The sequence below is a fragment of the Aphelocoma coerulescens genome, chromosome 6 (assembly GCF_041296385.1).
Source record: "Aphelocoma coerulescens isolate FSJ_1873_10779 chromosome 6, UR_Acoe_1.0, whole genome shotgun sequence".
Taxonomy (NCBI): Eukaryota; Metazoa; Chordata; class Aves; order Passeriformes; family Corvidae; genus Aphelocoma; species Aphelocoma coerulescens.
In genome coordinates, this window is record NC_091020.1 from 2,736,520 (window position 1) to 2,761,279 (window position 24,760).

General features: G+C 47.1%; 3 protein-coding genes across 4 annotated transcripts; 1 reads left to right on the plus strand and 2 right to left on the minus strand.

Annotated features, from left to right (window-relative positions):
- Nucleotides 1-33: 33 nt before the first annotated feature.
- Nucleotides 34-9,632, minus strand: CWF19L1 (CWF19 like cell cycle control factor 1). The gene is made up of 15 exons (XM_069018884.1): nt 8,982-9,632; nt 8,351-8,615; nt 8,150-8,234; nt 7,619-7,697; nt 7,089-7,190; nt 6,143-6,357; nt 5,313-5,431; nt 5,060-5,144; nt 4,403-4,543; nt 3,445-3,556; nt 2,649-2,728; nt 1,628-1,837; nt 1,128-1,247; nt 268-365; nt 34-178 (listed from the first exon to the last, which is right to left on the minus strand). The coding sequence occupies exons 2-15, from the start codon at nt 8,371-8,373 to the stop codon at nt 34-36; spliced, it is 1,614 nt and encodes a 537-aa protein (XP_068874985.1). The 5' UTR covers nt 8,374-8,615; nt 8,982-9,632.
- A 145-nt stretch (nt 9,633-9,777) lies between these two features.
- Nucleotides 9,778-13,043, plus strand: DNAJC9 (DnaJ heat shock protein family (Hsp40) member C9). Its single transcript, XM_069018885.1, has 5 exons — nt 9,778-10,045; nt 10,856-10,993; nt 11,114-11,368; nt 12,048-12,131; nt 12,549-13,043. The coding sequence occupies exons 1-5, from the start codon at nt 9,866-9,868 to the stop codon at nt 12,678-12,680; spliced, it is 789 nt and encodes a 262-aa protein (XP_068874986.1). The 5' UTR covers nt 9,778-9,865; the 3' UTR covers nt 12,681-13,043.
- A 102-nt stretch (nt 13,044-13,145) lies between these two features.
- On the minus strand, nt 13,146-24,757 carry FAM149B1 (family with sequence similarity 149 member B1). 2 transcript variants are annotated; one of them, XM_069018882.1, is made up of 15 exons: nt 24,688-24,757; nt 23,944-24,048; nt 23,699-23,810; nt 22,638-22,780; nt 22,136-22,255; nt 21,025-21,195; nt 19,921-20,108; nt 19,530-19,660; nt 18,931-18,984; nt 18,382-18,494; nt 17,904-18,083; nt 16,838-16,964; nt 16,398-16,523; nt 15,796-15,877; nt 13,146-15,063 (listed from the first exon to the last, which is right to left on the minus strand). In XM_069018882.1, exons 1-15 carry the CDS (start codon nt 24,720-24,722, stop codon nt 14,990-14,992), a joined length of 1,761 nt encoding a protein of 586 aa, XP_068874983.1. In that variant the 5' UTR covers nt 24,723-24,757; the 3' UTR covers nt 13,146-14,989. The 2 variants fall into 2 exon arrangements, with proteins under 2 accessions (XP_068874983.1, XP_068874984.1); XM_069018883.1 differs by lacking the exon at nt 16,398-16,523.
- Nucleotides 24,758-24,760: the final 3 nt, after the last annotated feature.

Sequence of the window (24,760 nt, forward strand, 5' to 3'; positions counted from 1 at the left end):
CGCCCGCCCGGGGCCGCCGCCCGCAGCGCCGCCTCAGTCCCGGAGGGAGAAGTCGAAGGGCTCGAACTCGCGGCGGAAGGCGCGGGCCTGCGCCGCCTCCTCGGGCCGCTGGGCGGCGCACTGCCGCCAGTCCGCGCGCTGCGGCTGCGCCAGCAGCGCCTCGCTCGCCAGCACCTCCCTGCAACACAGCGCCGTGACGTCACCGCGGCGGCGCGCGCACGGCACCGCGGCGGCGCGCGCACGGCGGCGGGAAGGCGGGGCACGCACCTGCCGAACTGCAGCGGGAAGCGGCCGCGGATGCGGTGGAACAGCTTCTCCCCCGTGTCCAGCTCCACGTAGAAGTACGGCGTCCCCGGCTGAGCCACCTGCGGGTCGGGAATCACGGAACCACAGGATCAGTTCGGTTGGAAAACGCCTCCGAGCCCATCCAGTCCAACAGGTGACCGATCACCGCCTTGCTAACTAGACCATGGCACTGAGGGCCGCGTCCGATCTTTCCCCTGAACACCTCCAGGGCTGGTGACTCCACCACCGCCCTGGCAGTCTATAACCACCCTTCCTGTGAAGAAAGGTGGGAAGAGACACTGGTCTGGGAAGAGCTACCAGGTGACAGGCAGACCCTCTTCCCAGCCAGCTCAGGAGCCCTGGGGACCCAGCTGTCCCCATGCCATGGTCCTCTCTCCTGGGAGGAAACTTGGAAAAATAACCCTACAAACTGACCCCAACAATACCTTCCCTGGGAGGGAGGAGCAGTGGGTCACTGCCTCCTGGCATCACCAGCGGTGATGCAGCCTGGGCACTACTGTAGTTTGTGCTCTAATTCTGCAGTGAGTGACTAAACAAGAGAACCAGGCAGATCTGGTCATTCTTAACCTCAGCTAGGTCACCCCAGCCTAGTACTGAACATTTCTGGAGGAAGAGGCCACACTCACATATTTCTCAGCTGAGAAATCATCTACTGCTCAGGGGAACTTCTCCCAGAGCAGAACATCTCTGGCACATCCCCAGATCAAGTCCATGAGGCTCTGCCTCCACCAGTTTAACCCTGCCCCACAGAGTGACCTCAGGGGCAAACAGCGGCTTAGGCAGGACAGAGGGGAAGTAACAGGTGAAATCTGGCCCCATACTTGCGCGATATCCGAGTGCTCTGGGATTTCTAACAATTCAATCTGCTGTTCCTGTGCTTGTGCAATGAAGGCCTCTTTAATGTCTTCAGAAGTACAGAGGTCCAGTGGGACAGGAACCACCTGGAGAGGGGGGACATGTCCATAAAAAGAAGACAATCCGTTTGCAGAAAGCCATCAGTCCATCACTGGAGCTGGTGCGCCCCTCAGTACAGCTCAGCCTCATCACACGAGACAGGCGAGCGCCCATCTCTACAGGCTTAAACTTATGACTTTTTTTCCTGTAGGAGCTGGACAGAGAGCTGAAAACTCAAAGCTTGAAGTTCTCAGCACAGCCCTCTCCTGTCTGATCTCTGTGGTAGTTCTGATACAGCTCTGATGCACTTACAGATCTGCCACACACAGCAACCACCACAATAAACCCCTAAATGACTCTTTCAATTCATTTGGAGTTTATATTCAGTGCAAGTTTATGTTTTCCCAGGGTGACACCCAAACCATACCTGTAGCTGCAGATGCTGACTCCTATAGTTTCTTTCAAATAGGACATATCTCTTTCCCTTGCTTCTGAAAAATTCCTTTAGGGCAGCCTTGTACTTGGTCACTTCTTCCAGCACCTCTGAAGACAAGTCCACCACTGACTGATAGTGCCCAATTGGCAAAATCAGGACATGGTCAGGTGACAAACCCCCTTTGGCCAGGGCAAGGTAGCACTAGGGTAAAACAACACACACCAGTTATTCGCTGTGCTCTGGGAATTTACCCCCAGCCTCAGGAGAGTCTTCTATGTTGCTTATTAGGATTGTGTATTAGCAATTTTATTTGAATTTATTTTTATATTGAATTTATTAATCCCTAGAGGAATGAGAGACAGAGGGACTGCCAAAGGCCAAAAAAAAAAAAAAAAGTATCTTTTGATGCCTTGTCTGAGGGGAAGCAGCTGAGTTAACTTCACCACTGTGCCAGGAATTTCTTACTCTGACACAAAAATCCACTTAAAAATCTAAACTAGGCCTGAGGACAAACCTGCCCTTGTAAGTGGATTATGCTGTAGAGGAGCAGTAACTTCAAGCAAAGCGCATAAAAAATGAGAGACTAAGCTTCAAAGTCAGCATCCTGAAGTACATCTTGGAGATATCTTCTCTTTCATCTCTGTAGAACAAAACTGGAACCAGCCATCCCAGGGAGATCTGGCACCGGTGCATCCTGCTGCCAAAGCAGGTCCCAGCTGACTTCCAGCTGGAAAAGTTTTGCCAGATGGTAACAGAGGGCTGGCACAGCAAAAAGCGTTCTGACACTGGAATCCAGCTCTGCTGCTGGAACAAAACTGGGCCACGCTTCACTTTTTAAGAGTTTATATGTTTGCAGACGAATGTGTTTGTAAAGGAGATGCAAAGAAACTGAAAGCAAGCCCGAGAGATGCAAATAAAGTTTGTTTTACATTTAAAATTGGAATTTCATATTTTGTTTTGCCATGGCTTAGCATGGTTCTGACCCAGCAAAGCCCATGCTACAGGTACTTACATGTGTGCCAATACTGACCACCAAGTGCTTCTCCACCTCTGGGCTGGCCAGGCAGAACCAGCAGGGCCCCGTGGGCTGAGCTTTGTTGGGAAAGGAAACCCGGATTAGCACAAGGGATATTTGTCAGAACACAGAAAACCTGCCATTTGCCAGCCACCCTTCCCAGTCTATAAAGTGCTGAAGGTGTCAGAAGGACACAGCTCTGGCCAGGGAAATTCCAGCAAGAAAGGAGGTGGTGGCAGTCACACCCTGCTGACTGCCATTCTCCTGGAATGCTATAACCTCATGAAGGAGGAGTTTAGTAGTTCCAGGAGTTAGTAGCTGCAGCTCACTAAGAAGAAAACACCAGCAAATTTAAGCAAACAAATCAAAATGAGGTAAAATACTGCACAGGTACAGACAAGGGCAAACACTGTCAAACACACTTGTCAGTTCTGGCCTATTCCTCGCACACAAAACACCTGGATTCACACCCAAATTGTGATACCTGAGCTGAGCTTTGTGAAAGGGCCATGTTCAGAGGCTACTCTGGTTCAGAGGGTAAATGCCATCAGCCCAACCACAACCACCACAGACCCAAAGAGCTTTCGGCCCTTCTTTCACCTGTTGAAGCCTCCCTTCCCTTGGAAACAAGGGACCCTTCCTCCTTCTGCATTCCCCCAGCAGCCAGCACCATGACAGAGCTCACTGGCCAGCTGACACATACAGCTCAACAGCTTGAGGAGCAACATGGAATGACATGCTCCATCCAGTGCCTCAAGGGAAGAGCTCAGGAAAAAAGCATCCTCACACTTATGGGGTTTCTTGGCTTGCTTGGGTTGGGAGTCCCCTCTCTCTTTCCCATCTGAGGGACGTTTCTTTCCCTGATGCTTGTTCAAGTCAAAGAAAAACTGACAAGCTGGTTCTTCCTGTTTAGGAAACGAAAAGTGAAGCCTGTTAGAATTGCATGACAGAAAGTGACAGGATATACAAGAATTTGATTTTTCCTGAAGAGCTGTGAACCAGTTTTGAAAAGCATCAATATCCCAGGATCCCTGAGGCTGGAAAAGCCCTCCCAGCCCATGGAGTCCAAGCTGTGCCCGATGCCCACCTTGTCCCCAGCCCAGAGCACTGAGTGCCACCTCCAGCCCTTCCTTGGGCACCTCCAGGCATGGGGACTCCAAAGCTCCCCGGGCAGCCCCTGCCAAGGCCTGAGCACCCTTTGCAGGAAGAAATGCCTTCTGAATATCCTGGAACAAAATGATCTGTCCTCCTAGTAATGCAGCAGACTTTGCCTGCTTCAGTCAGGGAAAAACCTGTGGGAGAGCTGCCCCAAATCATTATGCTCTCCTATTCAGCCTTATGCTGAACATTCAGAATTGCCTGATTTTATGGATTATTCAAACCTTTTAATTTGCCAGCCAGTGCCAAAAGAACAGCTTTATTTCTTAGAGATGTTAACCTGTCACAGACTCATCAGAGGGTGAAAACATATGACTGAGTTATCTCATACAGCAAAATGCCATTAGAAGGCTTTGATGCTGCAGAGGAAGAAACTCTGTCCCCATCTTTCTTACAGTCCTCCTTTAAGAAGTGAAAGACCCCAATAAGGTCTCCCTAGAGCTTTCTCTTCTGCAGGCTGAACACCCCCAGCTCTCCCAGCCTGTCTCTGTGGCAGAGTTTTGGACAGAGATATCCCAAAGGGAAAGGCAAGGAGTGTTGTGAGCACACAGTGTGAACCCAGAGGGCACAGGTGGAGGAGCACAGGGTGGTACCTCTGCACAGAGCGGGGCTTTGCTCTTGGGAGCCTCCTTCCTCAATTTCCGGTAGGGATTTTCAGTGACATCCTGAGGCTGCTTCACCAGCTCTGCGGGGTCCATGGAGCTCAAGGGCACGATGCTGAAGGCGTAGAGGTACTGCAACGAACACAGGGCTCAGGGACAAGCAGCTCCTGCCACAGCTGCACCTCTGAGGAGATCACCTAAGACCCTGAGTCCCACACCACTCAGCTCATCGGTGTTTGTGTCAAGGCAGGGCATGGGAAAACACCCCCCCGTGCCAGTGTCCCACCCAGGAGTTTATGGAGTGCATCCTTGATCCCTGCCCATTTTCAGGCCTTCTTTCTGGCCTTTTTTGTTATCAGGCCTGGATCCTGTGCATTCTTAACTACCAACCAATATTCTGTAAATTTCTTAAGGGAAGAAGAGAAACAGGTTAAAAACCTCATCCCAGAAGTTCGTTATTTTCAGTGGTTTGTGCCTCAGAACAGCCCTTACCCTTCTGACATAACAGGCAAGTGGTACCTATTACTCAAGTGAGCCAGACACCTCCACTTCAGCCAAGCTTTTAAGTGCCTGATGCTTTCCTCTAACTGGCCTCACTGCCCTATTGTTGTACTTGAGAAAAGAAGAAATGTTCAAGGGTGTCAGTACCTTTTTCTTGCTTGTATTGCCAACATCAGCAAGTGCAATAAACCTCGTCACGTGCTGTGGGGTCTCCTGTAGCACCATGTGATTCCTGTAAGGAAGCAAAACTTGGCTGTACCAGCACATAAAGTATTTAAAGGACAGTGGGAGAACCCCTGTCTGCCATGAAGATACTCAGGCAGCACATCGATCCTCCTGTGTTCCTTAAAAACGGAACCCTTACTAGAAAATAAATGAGATTTCACGTGACTTCACAAACCTGTAAGGAAGTCTTTCATAATAGGCCTTCTCCAGGGCAGCGAAATGGTACCTTGGTTTGAGACTTGCAGCTAGATCTGATACTAACTTGGAGCCACACTTCTTGGTATCTATTTCTCCCTACAAAACACAAACCAAGCTTTATTTAAACCTGTCAAAGAGCAGGGAAAAGAAAGGCTTAATATACTTCTCTGTACACCCGAGTGCATACAGTCCCAGAAAATCCGTGCCAAGGGAAGTCAAACGTGGAATGACACATTGAACAACTACAGAGGTCTGAGTTTCCTTTTTAAGTCAGAACATCCCTACAAATTGTTTCTCTCTAACCCCAAGGGCAGCAGGGTTGGTTATTATGCTGCGAGGGAAGGTTCTTCACGCATTTAAACTGAGGATTGTATCTCTTTTTGGATGTTGGAAGAAACTGAGAGGAAGCAAAAAATGTTCTTTTGCCACATGTGTGGCCTTGCTGTCCAGGCAGGTTTCAAATCATCTGAAAATCACTTCTGCTGAGAAACATTAACAACACAAAATTGGACACAAATGAAACAACGCTCTCAAAATCCAGACTGAGGAAGAACCAGACCACCTGACTGATACTTAAGGAAATAAACACCAACACACTTAAAAAGTGGTGGGGACAGATAAATCGCCCTGAGGTCTCACAAATCCCCCTCCCCCTCAGTCCTGTTGCTCTGAAGAACCAGAACACCTGCTCTCCCTGGTTTTACTCCCAGCTTTCTCAAGCTCTCAGAGAGGGCCCAACAACCCGAACTGCCAGAGCAAGCAGAGAGGCAGCCCTTTGTGAAATCCCCCCGGGAACAGAGCACTCACCGCGCTGTTGGCGAAAGTCCCCACGTCTCGGGGCCAGGGGGATGTCAGCAATATATCCACACCCCTGAAGTTCGGGGTTGACAACAGGGACGTTTTCAGCTCGGCCACATCCTTGGCGCTGAAGCTGTGGGCAGGCGCCGGCTGCTCCTGCGCCTCGGTGCCGCTCAGGTACGCGATCTGCAGCCCTGAGCAGCCGCTGTACACGCCCCTGCGGCCTGCAGCAACACACACACACACAGCCCTGAGCTGCAGGCAGGGCACGGCATCCCTGGGCCAGGGGCAGCAGCAGTCCTGACTCGCTGCCACTGCAGCTGTCCTCACAGGCAGCTCATTTTCTGTGCCCAGAGCAATGACATTGTTTGGCACAACAGCTCAAACCCAACCCTGCCCACAATGAAGCTCTTCAGACAAGCCCCAGTCTTCCCCCTCCTCCCTGCCATCTTGCTTCCCAAAAATTCATCCGTAGCAATATGGAGTCTCAGTGGAAAAAGCCAAGTGCCTCTGCTTCATTATATTTTGGGCCAGGTGGCAATTCTGGAAAGAAACTGATTTTTCTTTTTAGCTTTGCTACGTTTCGCTTGTTACCTCTGCTACTCCAGTACAAAACAAAACCATATTCAAACCTTCTCCTGCAGAGACAGGCACGCTCTGGGAATAAGATTCCCTCAAAGAGCAGGCTCTTGCAACCACTATTCCTTCTGGTTAGCAAGTTCAGTGTCAGAGAAATTAAAAAAAAAAAAACAAATCAAGAAAGCAGGGTTCTCTTTCACATTTTACACAGATTGTACTGACAGTGAGTTCAACTCTGGTTTGAGCCAAAGGATAAAAAATGCCACTTAAAATTCCCAGAAAAAAGAAGGTGTTAAAGTGGGAAGATGAGAGAACGTTCACTAAAGCCCCAGCAGGCAAAGGCAGCTCCCTGACCCCAAACCCCCTGCAGCCTTACCCAAGTAAGTGATGTTCTCAGCTAACTCACAGCCGCTGACATCCGGGAAATAGCTCAGGGTGTCCTGGTTGTTAGCACCGAGCACGTAGGTTGGGATTGGAGCTGAGGGAGAAACCTCATGCACTCAGTGAGCTTTAATTCCAGTGCACCAGCACCAGCCCACATTCCCCAGGAATCACAGCAGGAAGCCCCACCCAGCCAGACCGTCCAGCACGCCTTGGGAGCAACGGGCACAGGACAAGAAACCTTCCTGCAAAGTCCCCAGCCCGGTGTTCCCACAGCTGCAGGTGGTGAACAACCTCTGCTCCACCCACAACTCCCTCCCCTGCTTGTGCAAGATTAGCTCCAGAATGATCCCCAGCCCTAAACCCAGGGGTGTTCCACACAAAGCCTCTTTCCCTCCTGTGTGGGGTTTCCCTGCTGGACTATAACTGCTTTAACACCACAGTGCCCAGCTGTGGCTCCTGGATTCCAAGGAGGGCTGTGAAGCAGCGCCAGCCCCCCCGGGTGACACCACCCTCCTTCCTTACCTTTCTTGGCCCCCGTGCGGTACTCGGCCCATTCTGCCTCGGAAGTAGAGCCAAAGAAATTCCCGACACACAAAAGCATCTAAAAACACCGGATAAAGCGGGAGTTGCCATTTCACCACAGACAGAACACACACAAAGGCTTTGCCTGCACCACTTCAGCAGCATTTGGTTTGCTGCAGTGAAAGGATTCCTCTGTGTTTATTTGTGTTAAACGCAACATCAACGGGTTTAAAAGGACAGCCAGCTGCTCTCCCGCCTTCCCTGCACAGATCACGGCTCCTCCCAGTCCTTTGGTGCTGGACAGGGAGGGCTGAGGGGCTGCAAACCCCGTCTCACACCGAACAGAAAGAGGAGGGTGGCTGCCGCGGAGGGACGGGACATCAACACCCACGCGAGCGCCGCCGGCACATCTCCCGCACGCGAACCCCACCCCGGACGGGCTCCCGGCCTCGGCCGTCTCGGGACGGGAAAGGGAACCCCGCGTGAACGGCACCGCGCCCACCTCCCCCCCACAAGCCCCACAAGCCTTACGTCGAAGCGGCCGCTCTTGGCCTGGATAGCGCGGACGCGCCCGAAGATCGCCTCCAGCCGCCCCTCCACGTCGCCACACGCCAGCCTGCGGGACACCGCGCGTTAAGAGCGGCCGACACGTCACGGTCCAGCCCGGCCCCACCGCAACCTCAGCAGACCCTGTCCCTGTCCCGTGTCCCGCCCCGTTCCCGTCCCACTCACACGCGCAGCGGTGTCGCCGCCATCACGAAGATGCTGGAGCCGAACCTCCCGCCACATCCGGGTGCGCCGCTCAAAGCGCTCCGCCGCTTCCGGGTGCGCCGCTCAAAGCGCTCCGCCGGTTCCCGGGTGGGCGGTGCCCGAAGCCTGACAAAACGAGCTGGAATCACCGGGAAGCTTTAAATCCCCGTATCCGCAGGGAACCGCGGGCGTTCCCTGTGGGTGTTGTCTTTATCCTGGTGTGTTAGTGCTCCAGTCAGTGATGGCGCTAAATTTGGAAAACCCGTGAAAAAGTAGGAGAGGTGATTGGGTAAGAGAGGGGACATTGTCTCAGAAGTGACCGAAATAATCACTGCAGGTGACTTTTTATACCGATAAATTATTACAATATTTATTATGTACGTTAGTATTTGTAAACACGGTATTTCAATATATACTTATTATTATTACCCTGAGCTGTACCAAAACAAACACTTAATCAGGCTGTAAACACCAGCCAAGCTCTCCAGTATTTATCGGCTTTTATAATACATTATTATAATCACTTATAAATAAATAATGCCTTACTAATAGCTTTTATAGGGGATTTTAAAATATAATGTTTATATATATTTTTAAGGTTTTACAATATTACCTTCTGAATTCTGCAACCAAGAGTTGAAATCTGAGTTGGTGTTGTTGGGGTTTGCCCCCTCTGTGGTATTGGGACTGAGACGTTCCACATTTCAACAGGCATGAGAAATACAAAGTAATAATTTTTATTTTCTGCATCTCACCTGGCCTGAACGAGCCACAAAAGAATCATGGAATGGTTTGGGTTGGAAGGGACCTCAAAGCCCACCCAGTGCCACCCCTGCCATGGGCAGGGACACCTTCCACTGTCCCAGGCTGCTCCAAGCCCCAGTGTCCAGCCTGGCCTTGGGCACTGCCAGGGATCCAGGGGCAGCCACAGCTGCTCTGCCAGGGAAGCTGGTTGTTTACCGGCGGACAGTGGGAAGCCGAGGAGGAGTCCCGTTCATTTATTTTACGGGCGGTAACTGTACCGAAGCGCACGCGGCGGTCGCGGGCAGGAGGCCGCGCTCACCGGCGGCTCCAGCGCGTCACAGAGGCACCGAGGACACCCCAAGGCGCCCTGACGGGCCGGGGTGCGCCCCGCTCCTGCCTCGCTCCCGGCCCGATCCCATCAATTCCATCAGGTCATGAACGCTACTCCACGAAGAGCCCCCCGCCGTCCGGAGCTCTTCAAGGGGCGGAGAGGCGGCCGCCCGGCTCGGCGGGGCCGCCCCTCAGCGGGGCCGCCCCTCAGCCTCCCCGCAAAATGGCGGCTCCTCCGCCTCCCCTCAGCGGGGCCGCCCCTCAGCCTCCCCCCAACATGGCGGCCCCTCCGCCTCCCCTCAGCAGCGGCACCGCCCCTCAGCTTTCCCCGCGGGTTCTTCCCGCCCGGCGCAGCCGCGGAGCCGCACTCCGGGCGCGGAGCGGGCGGGAAGGGCGGTGTGGCGTCGGTCGCGGCGGGGCAGGATGGCGCTGCCGCAGCAGTGCGAGGCCGCGTTCGGCACCGCGGACCTGTACGGCGTGCTGGGCGTGCGGCGCGGCGCGTCCCCGCAGGAGATCCGCCGCGGCTACCACCGCGCCTCGCTGCGCCTGCACCCCGACCGCGTCCCGCCCGAGCAGAAGGAGGAGGCCACGCGCCGCTTCCAGGTGAGGAGAGACGGAGGGAGGGGGGCGGTGATGGCGACGAGTGAGACCCACCCACCGCCCCCCGGGTGACCAACCCGTCGAGTGAGCCACCCCCTGATGCCATGAAGATTTTTTGCCTTTTCTTTTATACCCCTGTTATACCTTTTTACAGCTTCTGTATTCCTAGTGCTTTTCCCCTACATTCTTGGACTTGTTTGTCAAGCTGAGAGACTAAACATTTTAGAAGCTTCGTAGGTAGGGATCAGTGTGCCCCAGAGCCCAAGGTCCTCTCCAGAACACATTCTGTAAACCAAGATAGAACCGTCCAGGGGAAGGTTCCTTGGGGAGGGGGGCTCACTCGAGCCTCTCATTGGGGAATCTTTGATAGATCTGCTAATTAGTAACACCTATAATGTTATACCACATCTTTTGGGGCAGACTCGGGGGGGGTGCATCTCGATGCACATGACCTGGACGTGTGCACCTAAGGTTCCTTAAAATAAATACCAAGGTAAAATCCTTTTTCCCCTTCTAACCGTGTATGACTCTTGATTTTAAGACCAGGAAAAGGCATCACCACCGGTTCCCCGAGTGACTGGCCCACCATCCCATAAGTGAGTGGCCCTTTGCCCCCGAGTGACTGAACCCCGAACAGCCGACCCTAAGTGACTGACCCATCACCCTCTGAGTGACCACCCCACTGACCATCCCCGAGGTGACCAACCCAACCCTGAGTGACTAACCCCGTGCCCCCTGAGTGACTGACTGTGGGTGACTGACTCCCAAGTGACCGCTCCCCGAGTGACCTCCCGGCCACCCCTGGCCCCGCAGATCCTGGGCAAGGTGTACGCCGTGCTGAGCGACGAGAAGCAGCGCGCGGTGTACGATGAGACGGGCACGGTGGATGACGACGCCGAGGTGCTGCAGGACGGGCGGGACTGGCTGGAGTACTGGCAGCTGCTCTTCAAGGTGAGAGCGGGATGGGGCTGGGAGACAGAAGAACCTGGCATTGTTTGGTTTTATGAATTTTCTCTTAAATCCTCCTGGTGAGTCAGTCCTGTAACTCACAGAGCATCACCTCTGCTCCAGGTCACCGTGAAGGACATCGAAGACTTCCAGAAGAGCTACAAAAACTCGGCGGAAGAGCTGGCTGATGTGAAGGCAGCCTACATGAATTTCAAGGGTGACATGGATCGGATCATGGAGTCCGTGATGTGTGCGGATTACACGGATGAGCCCAGGATACGGGAAATGATAGAGCAAGCCATCGACTCTGGGGAGCTCCCGTCCTTCAAGGCTTTTGTAAAGGAGTCGAAGCGGAAGATGATGTCCAGAAGAAGGCGGGTAGGTTGCATCAGCTGTTTATCTTTGAATCTCCCTTGGCAGAAATACGTGACTCTGTTCCTGAGATGTTTGTCACAGGATTGCTGGGTTACACACCTTGCTGTTCACATCTGGTCACCTGTGGTCATCACCCCCCACCCCAAATCATTGTGGAAGGCTTTTTTACTTCTTTATTTCATTATTATACACAACATCTTATTACAGTTTAGCATGTCCCTGCATTTATCTACAAAGCTGTGAGTTGCTGGAATTAACAAAAACAAATAAGTGGTGAAAATACATTTTGGTTGACTTCTGGCAGGTGTGAAACTGCTCTGGCCTAAATGGATTCTTGTGTACTTTTGGACGCTTTGTAGAATGTTATATGCCTATCACAGTAACCTTTAAGTTAATGTAATATCTACCAAGACAAAAAAAAGTGGGTGTGGGAACAGGGATGGGGACAAACATCACATTCAACACTCTGAAAGAGCAGAAAAGCCTCCTGCTCTGCTAAATGGTGGAACCAGAATGGATTTCCTTTGCCTGATTCCTCATCTGTGGCCAAACTTGGAAACCATTTGTGTTTCCCTGCAGCTCTTTGTACAGAGATGCCCAAAAAAGTATTTGGTAACTCCTGTGAGACTTGGTCAGATAACATGCAAAATACTTTGTTAAAAAAACCTGTTTGCTCTTTTAGGCAGAAAAAGAAGCTAAAGAGGCAAAAAAGACTAAAGATGAACTGGGCCTTGGTGGAGAAAATGACTTGCAAGCACTGATTAAAGTAAGTTTAAAGTTTTCTGTTTGTTGCAGATAACTTTGTTACTGGCTTATAATTGTGTTTTCCCTGAGCATCTTTGATTTTGGATCCTTGCAACTCTTCTGAGTTCCTGAGGTTAAAACCTGGCCTTAATGTTATATATGTACTTCAATTTAAGTAGAATCAGAGTACAGTACGGATTTTATTACCTGTGTCTTTTTAAAAATTTACAGTTATTGCATATGCACTCAAAATATTTAACTTCTAGTTTTAGGCAGTTACACTGGGAGTTTCAATGATGGTACTAAACTTTCTGCAGCTTGTATTCCCTGTTTAATATATTTCAAGATTTTGTGTAGCTATCAAACTTTGGTAGGATAATCTGTATTGGGAAGTTACAAAAGGTTTGAGTTTGGTTGGTGTTCTTTTCCCCCTCCCCAGAGCCGAAGCAGAGATCGAGAAAAGGAAATGGATAACTTCTTGGCCCAACTGGAAGCAAAATATGGGAGCAGTGCTAAGAAAGGAGGAAAGAAGACCTCAGCCAAGAAAAGAAAGGCAGAAGGAACGGCGTAGACTGAAAAAACAGGTTTAATTTTGTATGGAGACGTGGATTTGGGAGAATTTGGGGTGTTTTCTAGGCTCCTGTTTTGGACTGTGTGCATTGACTGGCTGTAATTGGGAGGCGTGACACGGAATGCATCCTGAACAAGGAAGACAAGGCACTGCTGTGCTAATGTTTCCAACCATTGGGGTGCTCTACAGTTTAGATCCATGTGTGCTGTTCACACATTTCTTCTGTAACAAACCTCCTGCTATTTTTAAAGGTCTTTGCACATCAGCTCAACAGGTGTTTTTCAGATATTCCAGTAGTTTTATCGTTTGGAAAACTGCAGATTTAATAAATGAGAAGGTTGGTTTGTTTTTTTTTTTTCCAGAGTTTTGCTTCCCCAGTTCTCTGTGTTTTCTAAAAAAGCTGTTCACAACAAGCCAATTGTGTTGATTCTTCTGATTTCAGTCAAGTAAATCCTGCACACTTCCACGGAGGATTATTTTTCAAAGGCATAGGAGCCACAAGGTGAACACTTTGGGAGTTGAAGGCCCTCACAGCTTCAACAACAGCTCCTGGGGGGAAGCCAGAGGTAGATGGTCTCTCTGTTCCCTTTTACTTGTCTGCTCTCAAAAATTACCCTGATTCTGAGAAAGTAGATTATATCATTGTGTTTTTTAACACAGGGCTTGAAGGTTAATTTTATTACACAAAATAAGTAACAGTCCAGGAGCAGTCCCTGGTGTCAACCATCTGTACAGGAAACAAAAATGGCCTTAGGAGGGGACTGCAGTTTTTAAACCCAGTGACTTCTCTAGGCTGTAAAACACTACATTGTGTTAACAGAAGTCTGTTCAAGTTTGTCTGTTTTTGTGACTCTCGTGCTACAGAAAACTCACTTGGTCCCTGAGGAATGGCACGGATACAAATGGGATGCTTATCTGCACTTTGCCTGACATAACTGACACACTGCACAGTGTTCCAGAAGAGAAATTGTATTTTGAAATAGTTTAGTGAGTAGAGGCCTCTGGTGAGCATCAATTTCTCTCTGCAAACTTAAGAGGTTTAGATTGAGCTCAGAGCTGCTTTTGTTTTTTTAACTTCTGGAAATGCAAAGGCAGGTTGACCCAGTTAGGTTTTCCCTGTTTCTGATTAAAGCATGCTTGGATCAACTGGACCGTGAACTTCAGTATTGATGAAAAATCATTAGCTGGTCTGGAGTGGGGAAGCTTTTTTTCTATTTTGAACTGTAGTTTGGAGAATAATAAGAAAATATAGGAAAACTGCTCTTTAATTGGACTAGAAAGGAACAACTGGTTTTGGGGAGCATCCCAACTTTGTTTAAATACAGCCAGTAGTTACCTCAGCTTGTTTTTACACTTTAGTCTGGCACTTATTGTTTGGGAGTAAGACCTTCAACTAATCACTTATTTTGAGAAGCCTGTATTTCGTGTATTTTTTTGTCTTATCTGGAGCCACAAGGCCAACTCCAGCCAATGCCTCTGTTAGGTCTGTCACACAGGGCAGACACAGCTCCTAAAAGCTCCATTGCATATGTGGCTTCTGGAACTATGTTAGATTGCATAAATTTTGTGTAATTACAGTATTTTTAGAAAGGGACACTGAGCTATTCTGTGAAATTACCATAAAATGTCTCACCAGGAAGACTTTTTTTGAGTACTGTCTGAAACTACTCATAGTAAGAAGTTTCTTTTTGCCTGCTCAACCTTCTTCAGTCACTGAGGAAGAGGTAAAAGGTTTTACTATAACTCAGGAAGAGGCTTGGAGCTGCCAGGTCACCTGTACCGCTGCCTTGGTTCTACACACCTGTGTTCATACCTGCTGCAGCCACCACAGCATCCATCACTTGCCTAAGCTGAGTGCTTGCTTTTGCTAGTACAATATTGCTTTAAACATATCAATACAGTTTTAAAAAAATGAAAATCACTACTGCTGTGGAAGGCCAGGTTAACCTTCCTAAGGGAAGAATGAGCAGGTCCTGCAGTGCCTGCCTGTAAGGACATGAACCTGTCACCAGCCTCATGGAGAACAGCACAGACTGAGAGTGTTTGCTAGGTTTCCTAGGAGTTGGCCTTCACTGGAGTGTATTCACCCTTCCAGTGGAGCATCACTTTCTCTGCTGGTAGAAAATGGAATGTTTAAGTGCACCCCTTCTAATCTTTGGCAGCTGCTGCTTAGATTTATATAAAAATAACTATCTGTAAGGAAGGGTGTTTGAAAACTCTGTGTAAACAACGTTGACCTTGCTGGGAAGGAGGGGTGGTTCTTGACTCTCTGGAGAGGGACAGATGGGTGGACGCTTCCCCATGGCACGTTAGAGCCCCTGTTTGCTTTTTGTGCCTGATCCACTTCGGCCGTGGGCTTTCACAGAACCACGTGGTGGAAGACCTGACAAACAAAGAGATCATGGACAGCCTTGAGACTTCGGGAGGGTATCACAGCTAAGTACCAAACATCTCCCTCTAGCTGAAAACTTAAAATGTCTTTTTACTCCAACACATGCCTATCAACTGCATTTATTTATAACTTCCAAAAGGGGCAAAGTTTGTGCTTGCCAAGTTGCTGCATTGCAGGGAGTGACTGCATTCCCTGATACTTCACCAAGTATTCATGTCTACCAAGTTTTTCTGATAATTTAAGATTTTTTTTGGTCAATACAGCAGTCAGAAAACTCATCTTGCATTTTTTTTGACGGGGGGAGCAGATATATAATTTCAGTAGGAATCACTCCTTGCCTGCTTAAAAACAAGTTACTTCAGTTTTAGTGCCTTTGTTAACCTCAAGTTATTATTTCTGTTTAAGCTGACAACTCCTGCTTTGAAAACTTGGACATTGAGAGGCACTGGGGCTGGTCACATTAAGTTTCCTTACTTGATTTAAATATTTGGTGGTAGTAAAAACACAAAAACCCCAACAAAATGCACCCAACTATACTCTGGAGTAGAGTAGGATATAGCAAGGATAACACACCTATAACAGCAAATTAAAAACATGGATGGAACTTTGAAAAACCTCCCCAGTGGAAATCACCTGTAGGAATGTACCCCTGTAGAAAAGGCATCCCTGTCCCAAAAGCCTCCTTTGTTTGATCTTAGTAAGCCCTGTGGCTGATGAGCATACCTGAAGGTGTCGATCCTCTCCTTGTCCAGGATTGATTACTATAATCAATAACAGTGCAAGAACGGCGGCGCTGGGAGTCTGGCTGAAAATACAGTTCAAGTTATTTCTGTTTGCATGAAAAAAAATCATCAAGCTTATAATGCAACTACAAACTACTTAAACACGTGTATTTGGTAATGGGTTAGATGTTGTAAAGGTCTAAGGGAAGCTTTAAGGAAGGGTCAAATCAACTTTAGAAGTAGAAAATACACTTTTCTAACACCTATTTAGAATGATCACTGGGCCACTTAGAGGCAAGTCTTGCCATTTCTGGAAATTGTACGGTTCCAAAGCAGATTTTGTAACTGCTGAGTCCAGGATGTTGAAATTACACACAGAAGCTAATCAAGCAGCTATTTAAAAGCTGTTGCTGAAATTACAGCTTTCAAAGCTTAGATAAAAATACTTTGTGAGATACAAGAAGGTATCAGTAGAGTAGGTGTTTCAATAAATTAAACCGAGAGTATTTGTTACTCAAACAGACTGGACATTGATTAACGTTAATTGTCAAAGCACTCTAATCTGTGATTAAGGATGATCTGGTGTACTCAGCCGTGCTTTACCAAGGATGTGTTGGTTGTGTTAGGCCTGGAGAAGGGATCAGGTAAGAACAGCTGCTCTTGGAGCTGCTGGTGAGTGTCTTCTTGTGTCGTGACAGTGTGAGCACGGCTCGAGTTCCCTCGAGGTTTCTGCAAGGAGAAATAGCAGTTACGGCTTTTTTTTTAGTGCAGCAGTACATTGAAAGTAATTAACCCAGGAATTAAAGCTAATTTTCCAAGTGAATCATTTTATACCTAGTTATGAGGAGGGAAACATTCAATTGGCGTTAATGAGAATTAAGCATGCAACGCTGGGTGATGCTGTTGCTCAGACATGACACAGCATTTTTCGTGCATCTACTTGACTTGCTGTTACAAAACAACAAATAAATTGGAACTCTGTGGCAGCTGTGATAACTACTTTAGATTATTGAGTAATAAAATGAGATTCTTGTGCCTGTTACCGTTTGCCTGTGGGGTCCTGTGGCGCTCCCACGCTCTGCCACGGTGGTGGTGGCAATGGGTGGTAGGGGGTGATTTCTGTTTAGCAGCAGTGGGGAGGGTGAGGCCAGCTGCTCCTGTGCAGTCAGGCTGCAATGCACCAGTAAGAACAGAAAAAACACACAGTTTATATGTTTGGCACGTGGAAAGGTGTAATATTGTCAGTTTCTTTGGCCTTCTGGAGTTGACTTCTGTAAGAATACCTTGGAAAAGCTTCAAGCCATAATCTACACTTTAAAAAAGACTTCCCTAGTGCTCTCTACTTACATTAAAAAATACATTTTAATAAAGCAGAGATGTCAGTACTTCTTAGATTGACTGAAGCCTGAGGAAAGGGAACAGAAGCATAAAATACTGGAAGGAGAAGTACCAGTTATGAAGGGACAAGGAATAAGTCTCTCAACAGTATGTGATAAGAAAGCAACAGACTGGATGAGTTTATAGGTAAACTGCAAAACTAAAATCAATTTACAACATGTGGAATAGACAGGTCTATCAAAGCCTGCATTGTTTCCTGAGACCCTGTGGTCCCTGTAAATGGTCCATTCAGTCAGGTCATTGTGCAAAATAAAAGTGAGATATTCTAGATGTGATCGAGGGCTCACTAAGTGCCCTTTGGTCAGTCAGATAACCTATTTTAACATTTTTATAGTCCTTTCTGGGCTAGAACAGCAACATGCAGTGTGACCTCCAAAAACCACAGATTTTTAAATTTACCTTGAAAATAGGCTGCAGAAAAAGACATCGATGTCAAGAAAGAGATGGTGGTGTTCACTTCACTTGTAGAGGAAAGACTGAGGTCTATTGCTCTGTGCAAAACTACCTGAATCTGGCAATGTACGTGATTCACTGACTCGCAGCTGGCAGCACAGTGACCATCAGCTTTAACAACTCGGCTTTCTCAGGGGAGCTGTGCTTTAAGGGGCACTTCCTCTCCTGACTCCAGTAATCCCTGTCCTCCCTACCCAGGCATGCTTTCCGCGCTCTCTGCCCCGGTACCCTGCCGGGAGAGGCTGGTTTGGGACGTACAGGCGCCTGCAGACGTCGTCTCCGGAGCGCGGGGTCCCGATGGGATGCAGGGTCCGTGGGGGGGGGTTCCTTCTCCTTGTGCAGCGGGACAGGGATGAGGTGCTGAGCTCCAGGGGACGATTTGGCCACGTCCTGGTGGAGAGGAGGGAACTTGATCCTGGCCGTTTGTCATCCAGGTCCCTAACAAAAGAAAAAATTACAAGACCAAAAGAGACATGGTCAACGTGACAACTACTCTGTTACCCAAGTGCTCACCTACAGGTGACTTCAGTCATAAAATACATGGGCAGAAATTATGAGAGTCCATTTTTAACATATCAAGTAATACTCTTTCACAGAAGACAAACAAGCAAGCAGGAAAATAACTGAGAGTTACTTTCTCTGGTGGAGGAATTTTATCTCACAAGGTTTTAGGTTGAATCCCTCTCACTGTGAGAATGCTCTACTTTATTTACAACAGGTGATCTGTAGTTCTTACAGTGTTTTCTCCACTACAGGCAGGTTCCTTTGGTGTAACTGGATCCCATGGATCACCATCAAGCCATTTAGGTTACGCTGAGAACCACTACTTGACCCTTGAGAGAGACTTACCTGAAATTTAAAAAAATAAGTAAGTAAATTGCTGTTTGGCAGAGAAACACACACACACACATATTTACAGACTCCTCTTTTTGGAGAAGAGTCATTAATTTCTTCCATGACATCCAGATGTATACTCGGTTATATTATTTCCCCATCTAAGACAGGGATCTTAGCATTTCATTTTTTAGTAGTGCTTAGAAAACGTCCTAATACTATGTCCTAATATTTAAATTTTTTCCAGCTGAGCAGCTCATTCACTGATCTTCCAACAATGACTAATCAGAAGCTTTACAAAAATCATTTTCAGGGTATATTGACATTTTATGTCAATAACAGATCTGCAAACTCCTTTTCTGAGATACAGACTGATCTGGAAAAGACATCAGGTTCCACCCACCATAACAAGAGCAAATAGAAAACAGCAGAGCTTTAATCCCATACATACTTGAGGTGTTTTTCTCCTCTTTTTGCTTTTGCGGCCACATCTGGGTTTTGGGCACTACACACACAGTAAGGGGACACAAGGGACAGGCGGGGGAAGAAATAAAGGAGAAAAAAATAAAGAGAAATAAGGAAAGAGTTGAATTAAAATGGAACAAATAGGTAACACTTTGGTGCTCACCACTCTAGGAGCAGATAACCTAAGCAGATCATACAGTTAAATTCAGTGTGTGAGAAAAAAACTGTTTTAGAACTGCACTGAGATGTCTCCCTTCTTGCTGGCTGAATTAACTATAAATGTGAGGATGGGATCCCACACACACAGTCCTCAACCTTGCCATTTAATCGAAACATTAAGTTGTGGAAAGAACTACATCCTTAATCAACAGCCACCACAGATGTAAAATACTACGTATCAAGGAGAAATGTAGGAATTAAAACTTCCAACTGAGTAATAACAGAACTTAAGTGTCAGAAAGGACAGCCACCATTCACACAAAGTCCAAACTAGTTATTTACCTAAACACAACCAATCTGTTTGCTGAGGTAACACTGTGTTTATTCATCCCCACAAAAAAACAACAGCTGGCTAAAAATCCTTACCAGATTTGATGTCACCGAGGGCATCTTTGTGTGTGGCACACGAGGTAACAAGGCTGGCAGAGGATCCAACTGCAAAGGGCTTTTGGCATCTGCTCGGAGGGTTTCTACTGTTAGGATATTTTTCTCATCATCTGTGCAAAGCAACAGAGAATTCCTGTCAATATTGGCAGTGCTAGTCATGGACAGTGCTATGAATCCAATTTTTTTAGAGACAGTCCTCTTGGATGATGAATTCTGCTGAGTTTTTTGAAGACATGTTTCACACTGTTAGCAAAATAACCTTTTTATTCCCACTGAAGGGATCATTCCCAAACACATCTCTCTCCCATGGCATCTTTGCAAAAGTAGCTGCAGTCCCCTTTTGAGCCCTCACTTTAACTGTGATCCTTACCAGAGGCTGACCCTTCCCAGTGCCTGCAGATCAGTTCTTCCATGCAGACCAGGACTTCACTCCACACATCATCAAACACAAACGTGAGCACAGAATCCTTCATGCAGGAATAGGGAGAGACGGGAGGAAACCCCAATTTCTGTCTTCCAGAGGACAGTCCCATTTTCCTCTCGTGCAACTCCTCCTCCCTGTAAAAATGTAAGCATTACCTGCACCAGAAACACATTTTCCTGTATTTACTTTCAGTTTTCCCATCGACCTCAGTGAGAGATGAATGACACACCCTGGTCTTCTATACAGAATGACTATAAATGATACTTCATGAACAATAAATAATTTACCCATGAGATCAAATTCACATTAAAAAAATCAATAGTTACAGTGCTATTTCCTCATCACATTGTTAGGCTCTATCTAATGAGAGCACAGAATCCTGAAGACGAGAGAGTGATATTATTTGTTGCAGCAATGTCTCTCTGGCCTGTTGCTGGTCAAAGCAAGAAACATAACAATTTGAATTTAATGGTCCACGCAGCTAAGTGGCTTTAATTATTAAAACCAATTAAGTAGTCAGGAACTGACAGCACCCTCTAGAGTCTCTACCCAGGCCATATGTTCATATTGTTGGTCTGAATAAAGGAAAGGGGCAGAAAGATAAAAATAGTGGTAATTGTTTCTTGACAAGCATAAAATCCACTCTAGTTCTTAAAACTACCACTGGAAAAAATCCAAGAAGGTACAATTCTGTCCAAAATGCCAGTACAAAACAGAAGCAGCACACTGCTATTGCATAACTAACAGCAGTGAATTTGACATAGTATAAAAAATAAATGGTGTTTAAATACACAGGCTCTTAGTTATGATGGAATGAATTATTCAAACCAAGCACAAAAATGGACTGCATGAAAAATTACCAAAATATTCTTAAAAATAATTCAGCAAAATAAATTGTCCTAGGAAATGGGCTGTGAGAATTCCCAGTGCCTGGGCAACCTCAGGCCTTTGGAAGTTCTGTAAAGAAAAGAAAAATAAATCCATCAAGTATCTGTATCTTAACTGCAGGAACCCCAGGACACTGGTACTCTTTTAATATTCAATACCTACACATCTCTGTGGTCAAATGCCAAGTATTCCTCCACTATGCCTTCAGAGAGAATGACTTCCTCTTCCCCTTCATCGCTCTCTGAGGAACACAAGGTTGGAGACTTGGAAGGGTCGGCCTTTTTGTGAGCAGGAGCAACAAAAAGAGGCACCTTCTTGCCAAAAACACTAAATCTGAACAGGTGACAGTTTTCAGAAAGCAGAAATAAAGATAAGTTGTTATTCCACCTCAAATAACTGAGAGACAGCAAAGTAGTTAAGGGCAAGCAGTACTGAGGCAAACAAATTATTCATTACTGTAACAACTTCTGGTTTGGATACCTTTTAATTCTTGCTAAGGAACCTGAAACTTCAGGGAAAAAATATCCAAAGCTAATTAGAAAGCATTCTAAAATATTAAAAATAAAAGCAGCACTAACATAGTGCTTTGAATTTTTTAAGTCCTAGGCAGATTTAACAGATGATTAATAATAAAACCAGCTACAACACATACACATTCTTAAGAAGTCAGCAGCAGCAAAGATACTTCTATTTACTGGCCAGTTCACTGTAGTCGGCAAAAGCACAGCTATGTATTCTTGCTATTCTGAGTGTAGATACAGAAATGCTGCTAGCAAGGATTTTCTTGCTAGTTTCTAAGTCCATGAGAGACTTTTCTCTCTCACAGAAGAGGTAGCAGAGTATGTAAACCACCAAGCCACCTGCAACCTTGAAAAGTCTTGTTTATGGTATAGCAGGAAAATATTTTGACAATGGATGCTTTAGGATTTTAGCCAATCACCCCCAAGGGGTGGCTGATCCTTTGTCCAATTAGACTATGAAGAAAAAGTCTATAAAAGAGTTTGTAAAGTAATTAAAGAAATCAATCTTGCTGCACAATTCCTGCCTGCTGGATCTTCTCTCCTCCTCCTCCCTATGGCTGCAGGACACGGTGATATACCGTAGGAACCAGGCCTGCGGTAATATCTGAGTGTACTAAATTCAGTTTAAAAGGAAAAAAAAGACTGTGCCATGTTCAAAACTCAGCCTAACAGGAAGGCTGCACACTTTAAGAAGCAGAGAACAAACCTGCCCTCGCACCTTGGTATGATCCAGGCTCACTGCTGGTACTTACTCATCAGAATCCTTTTCCTGTGGTGAACTTACATCTGAGGGAGCCAAACTGCCCGAGGGGGAACTCGAGTACCATCCATACCCTTCGTCTGTGGGGATCACCACCTGCTTCCCCACCACCCTGCCACAGCAAAAGCAAAGGACAAATACAGCAGAAAACCTTGGCAGTACGTTTACTGAAGGGTGTAAGAAAGAACAGCAGCAAATCCCAAAAGCTCTGCTGGGAAGCTGTGCATTTTCCTGATGAGAGTTTCAGTTTCCAGAGAGAATTCTGCTCTGTTAAGGCCAAGTCAGTCGCAAATAGCAACAAACCTCTGTCAAGGAACCACACGTGAGGTAACAGGATGCTTATTAATGACAGGCAGGCACATCACCAAAGTCATCTTTTTATCTGTGTCTACCACATACTTGCATAAACCCACCCTGCCACTTGTTTTAAGAGCAACTGTGTGCATCCCTACCCTTGTTGTGAAGGTACTAGCATCAGTCTATTAATAAAATACCTGAGATGAGGAAAGCTGGAGGACCACTGATGGCATTCTTCCCGCAGTCCCTCAACATGAACGTTTTCCTTCTGCTCATACAGAAGCTCATCAATTTGTCTGAACATCTGCTGAACTTGTTGCGTGGCAGCTTTATCAAATTCCTAGAGAGGAAAGAAAATGCCTAGCGAATAGCCTTTGCAGTGGTTTTTTAAATGATTTTTAAAATACAATTGAAAAAGACAACTATTTGTTTAAAGCTTAGCAGGATTGCATTAGAAAGATTTTGACTTTAAATAATTTTCTCCCAGAGATGATGCAGCCTGCCGTTAAGACTGATGGCAGCCACATGAAAAGCTTACACTGGCACAGCAGAAAAGCTACTAAACATTTGGAAATACCCGTATTATTACATTAAGTTACAAGACTTAAAGAAATCAGAACAGGAAGGATAAAATTCAGTGATATTTTAATGCAATGGAGGATTTGTTGCTTCCAGTGTCCACAAACAACAGCAAACAGAAGAAGCAATGCAGACTGCTGGGAAACCCTGAACCTGAGGGATGGTCAGGTCCTCTGTTACATGCAGACACAATGGGGTCAGTTCCGGGGTCATTTAAATCCAAACAGCTCCATCTCACCTCCCAGAAGGCAACAGCACACTTGGCTTTGGTGGATGGAGAATAAAACAAACATTTCCAAAGGAAAATAATATTTTAGGAACTTCCTGTATTTTGAGAAACATGCAAGTATGCAGAAGTTTGATAAACTCACGCCAAGTGTCTGAAAGTCATCCAGCCATGGCTGGGGTTCCACAGTAACAGCATTTACAGATAGACTCATGCACTAAATGATTTGCATTTCCAAAGTTTTTGGTGGAAATGCAGGATATTAATGGAATAGTATGAGCCTAATGTGTTTTGAACTGAAAGATAGAAAGAGGTAAAAAATATGTTCTTTCTATAATCACTACCATGATTTTTTTGACAGATACAAGTATTTTTATTCTGACATGTCTTTGCAGTGGTATTTCAAGTGTCTTTCTGTGCTAGATTTGGCTTGGCTGATTATGTTCTACTCACGTCATAGCCCCAGGAGAAGACTGAGCTGTCTTCTGTGGAGGTGTCAACACAACTCTGGCTAGCAGTCTGTGGATCCCCATGATCATCCGATTCCTTATGGATTCCCGACTCCCTGAAACGCACGCGTTGAGCCGGAAAAAAAAGCAAGCAAAAGAGCCCACAATAAACAATGACAAATCGAGTGTGCCAGTAAACAAAGCCTAGCTGTATCAGAACAGGTGTATCAGATATGCCGTGACAAGTACCTGGAGGTCTGGCCGAGGCTTTCAGCGGTGGGTGTGGCTGAGCACACCTGAGCCCCTGGCTCTGGCAGTGGGTGATGCCTCAAGGCATGTTTTGGGAGTCCTTGTCTAAAAAAGCAGAAGTGGAACTTGCCATTACTTACAAGAAAAAACATTTACAGAGTTCCCAGTAAGTTTTATAGGTTTTTCTTTTCTGCTTCTCAAGGACTGTGCACACATTGATTACTATTAGAAGGCTAATTCTTGTCGCTCAAGCTTTAGGTTTAAGGTGTCAAAACTAACTCTAGGGTAAAGATGAAGTTAAAAGTCTTGGCTTCAAAATCAGTTAAACTTGAACTTAAGATGTTGTGAATTGGCCCACAGCTCCCTAAAAGCGGAGACAATGCCATTATCCTTGTAGATTAATTAAATTAAATGGAACAAGAGTACACGAGCCGAGTAAGTCAGAACTGACCCAACTCCTGGGTCAGGAGAAAAAAGCCAACTACAGGGACGTAATCGCGTTCTGCCACACCGGTGTTTGGCCGGGACCGGTGCTCAGGAATCCCGGGAATCCCGGGAATCCTGGGAACCATCTCCCGTCGGGGACGCGGGGTGACCGGGCCGTCACGGGGCCCTGTTTGGTGCTGGGGGGAGCGCGGGCGGCAGGCCCGGGATGGGGCCAGGGGGATCGCGACCGAGATCGGGACTGGGACTGGGATGGGCATCGGGACCGCGCCGGGGACCGGGGTAGCGGCAGCCACTCACGCCTGCACCGGTTTCCGCGCGTATCGCGATATCATCCTCAGCGCCGCCGCGCCGCCGCCGCCATCGCGCCGCT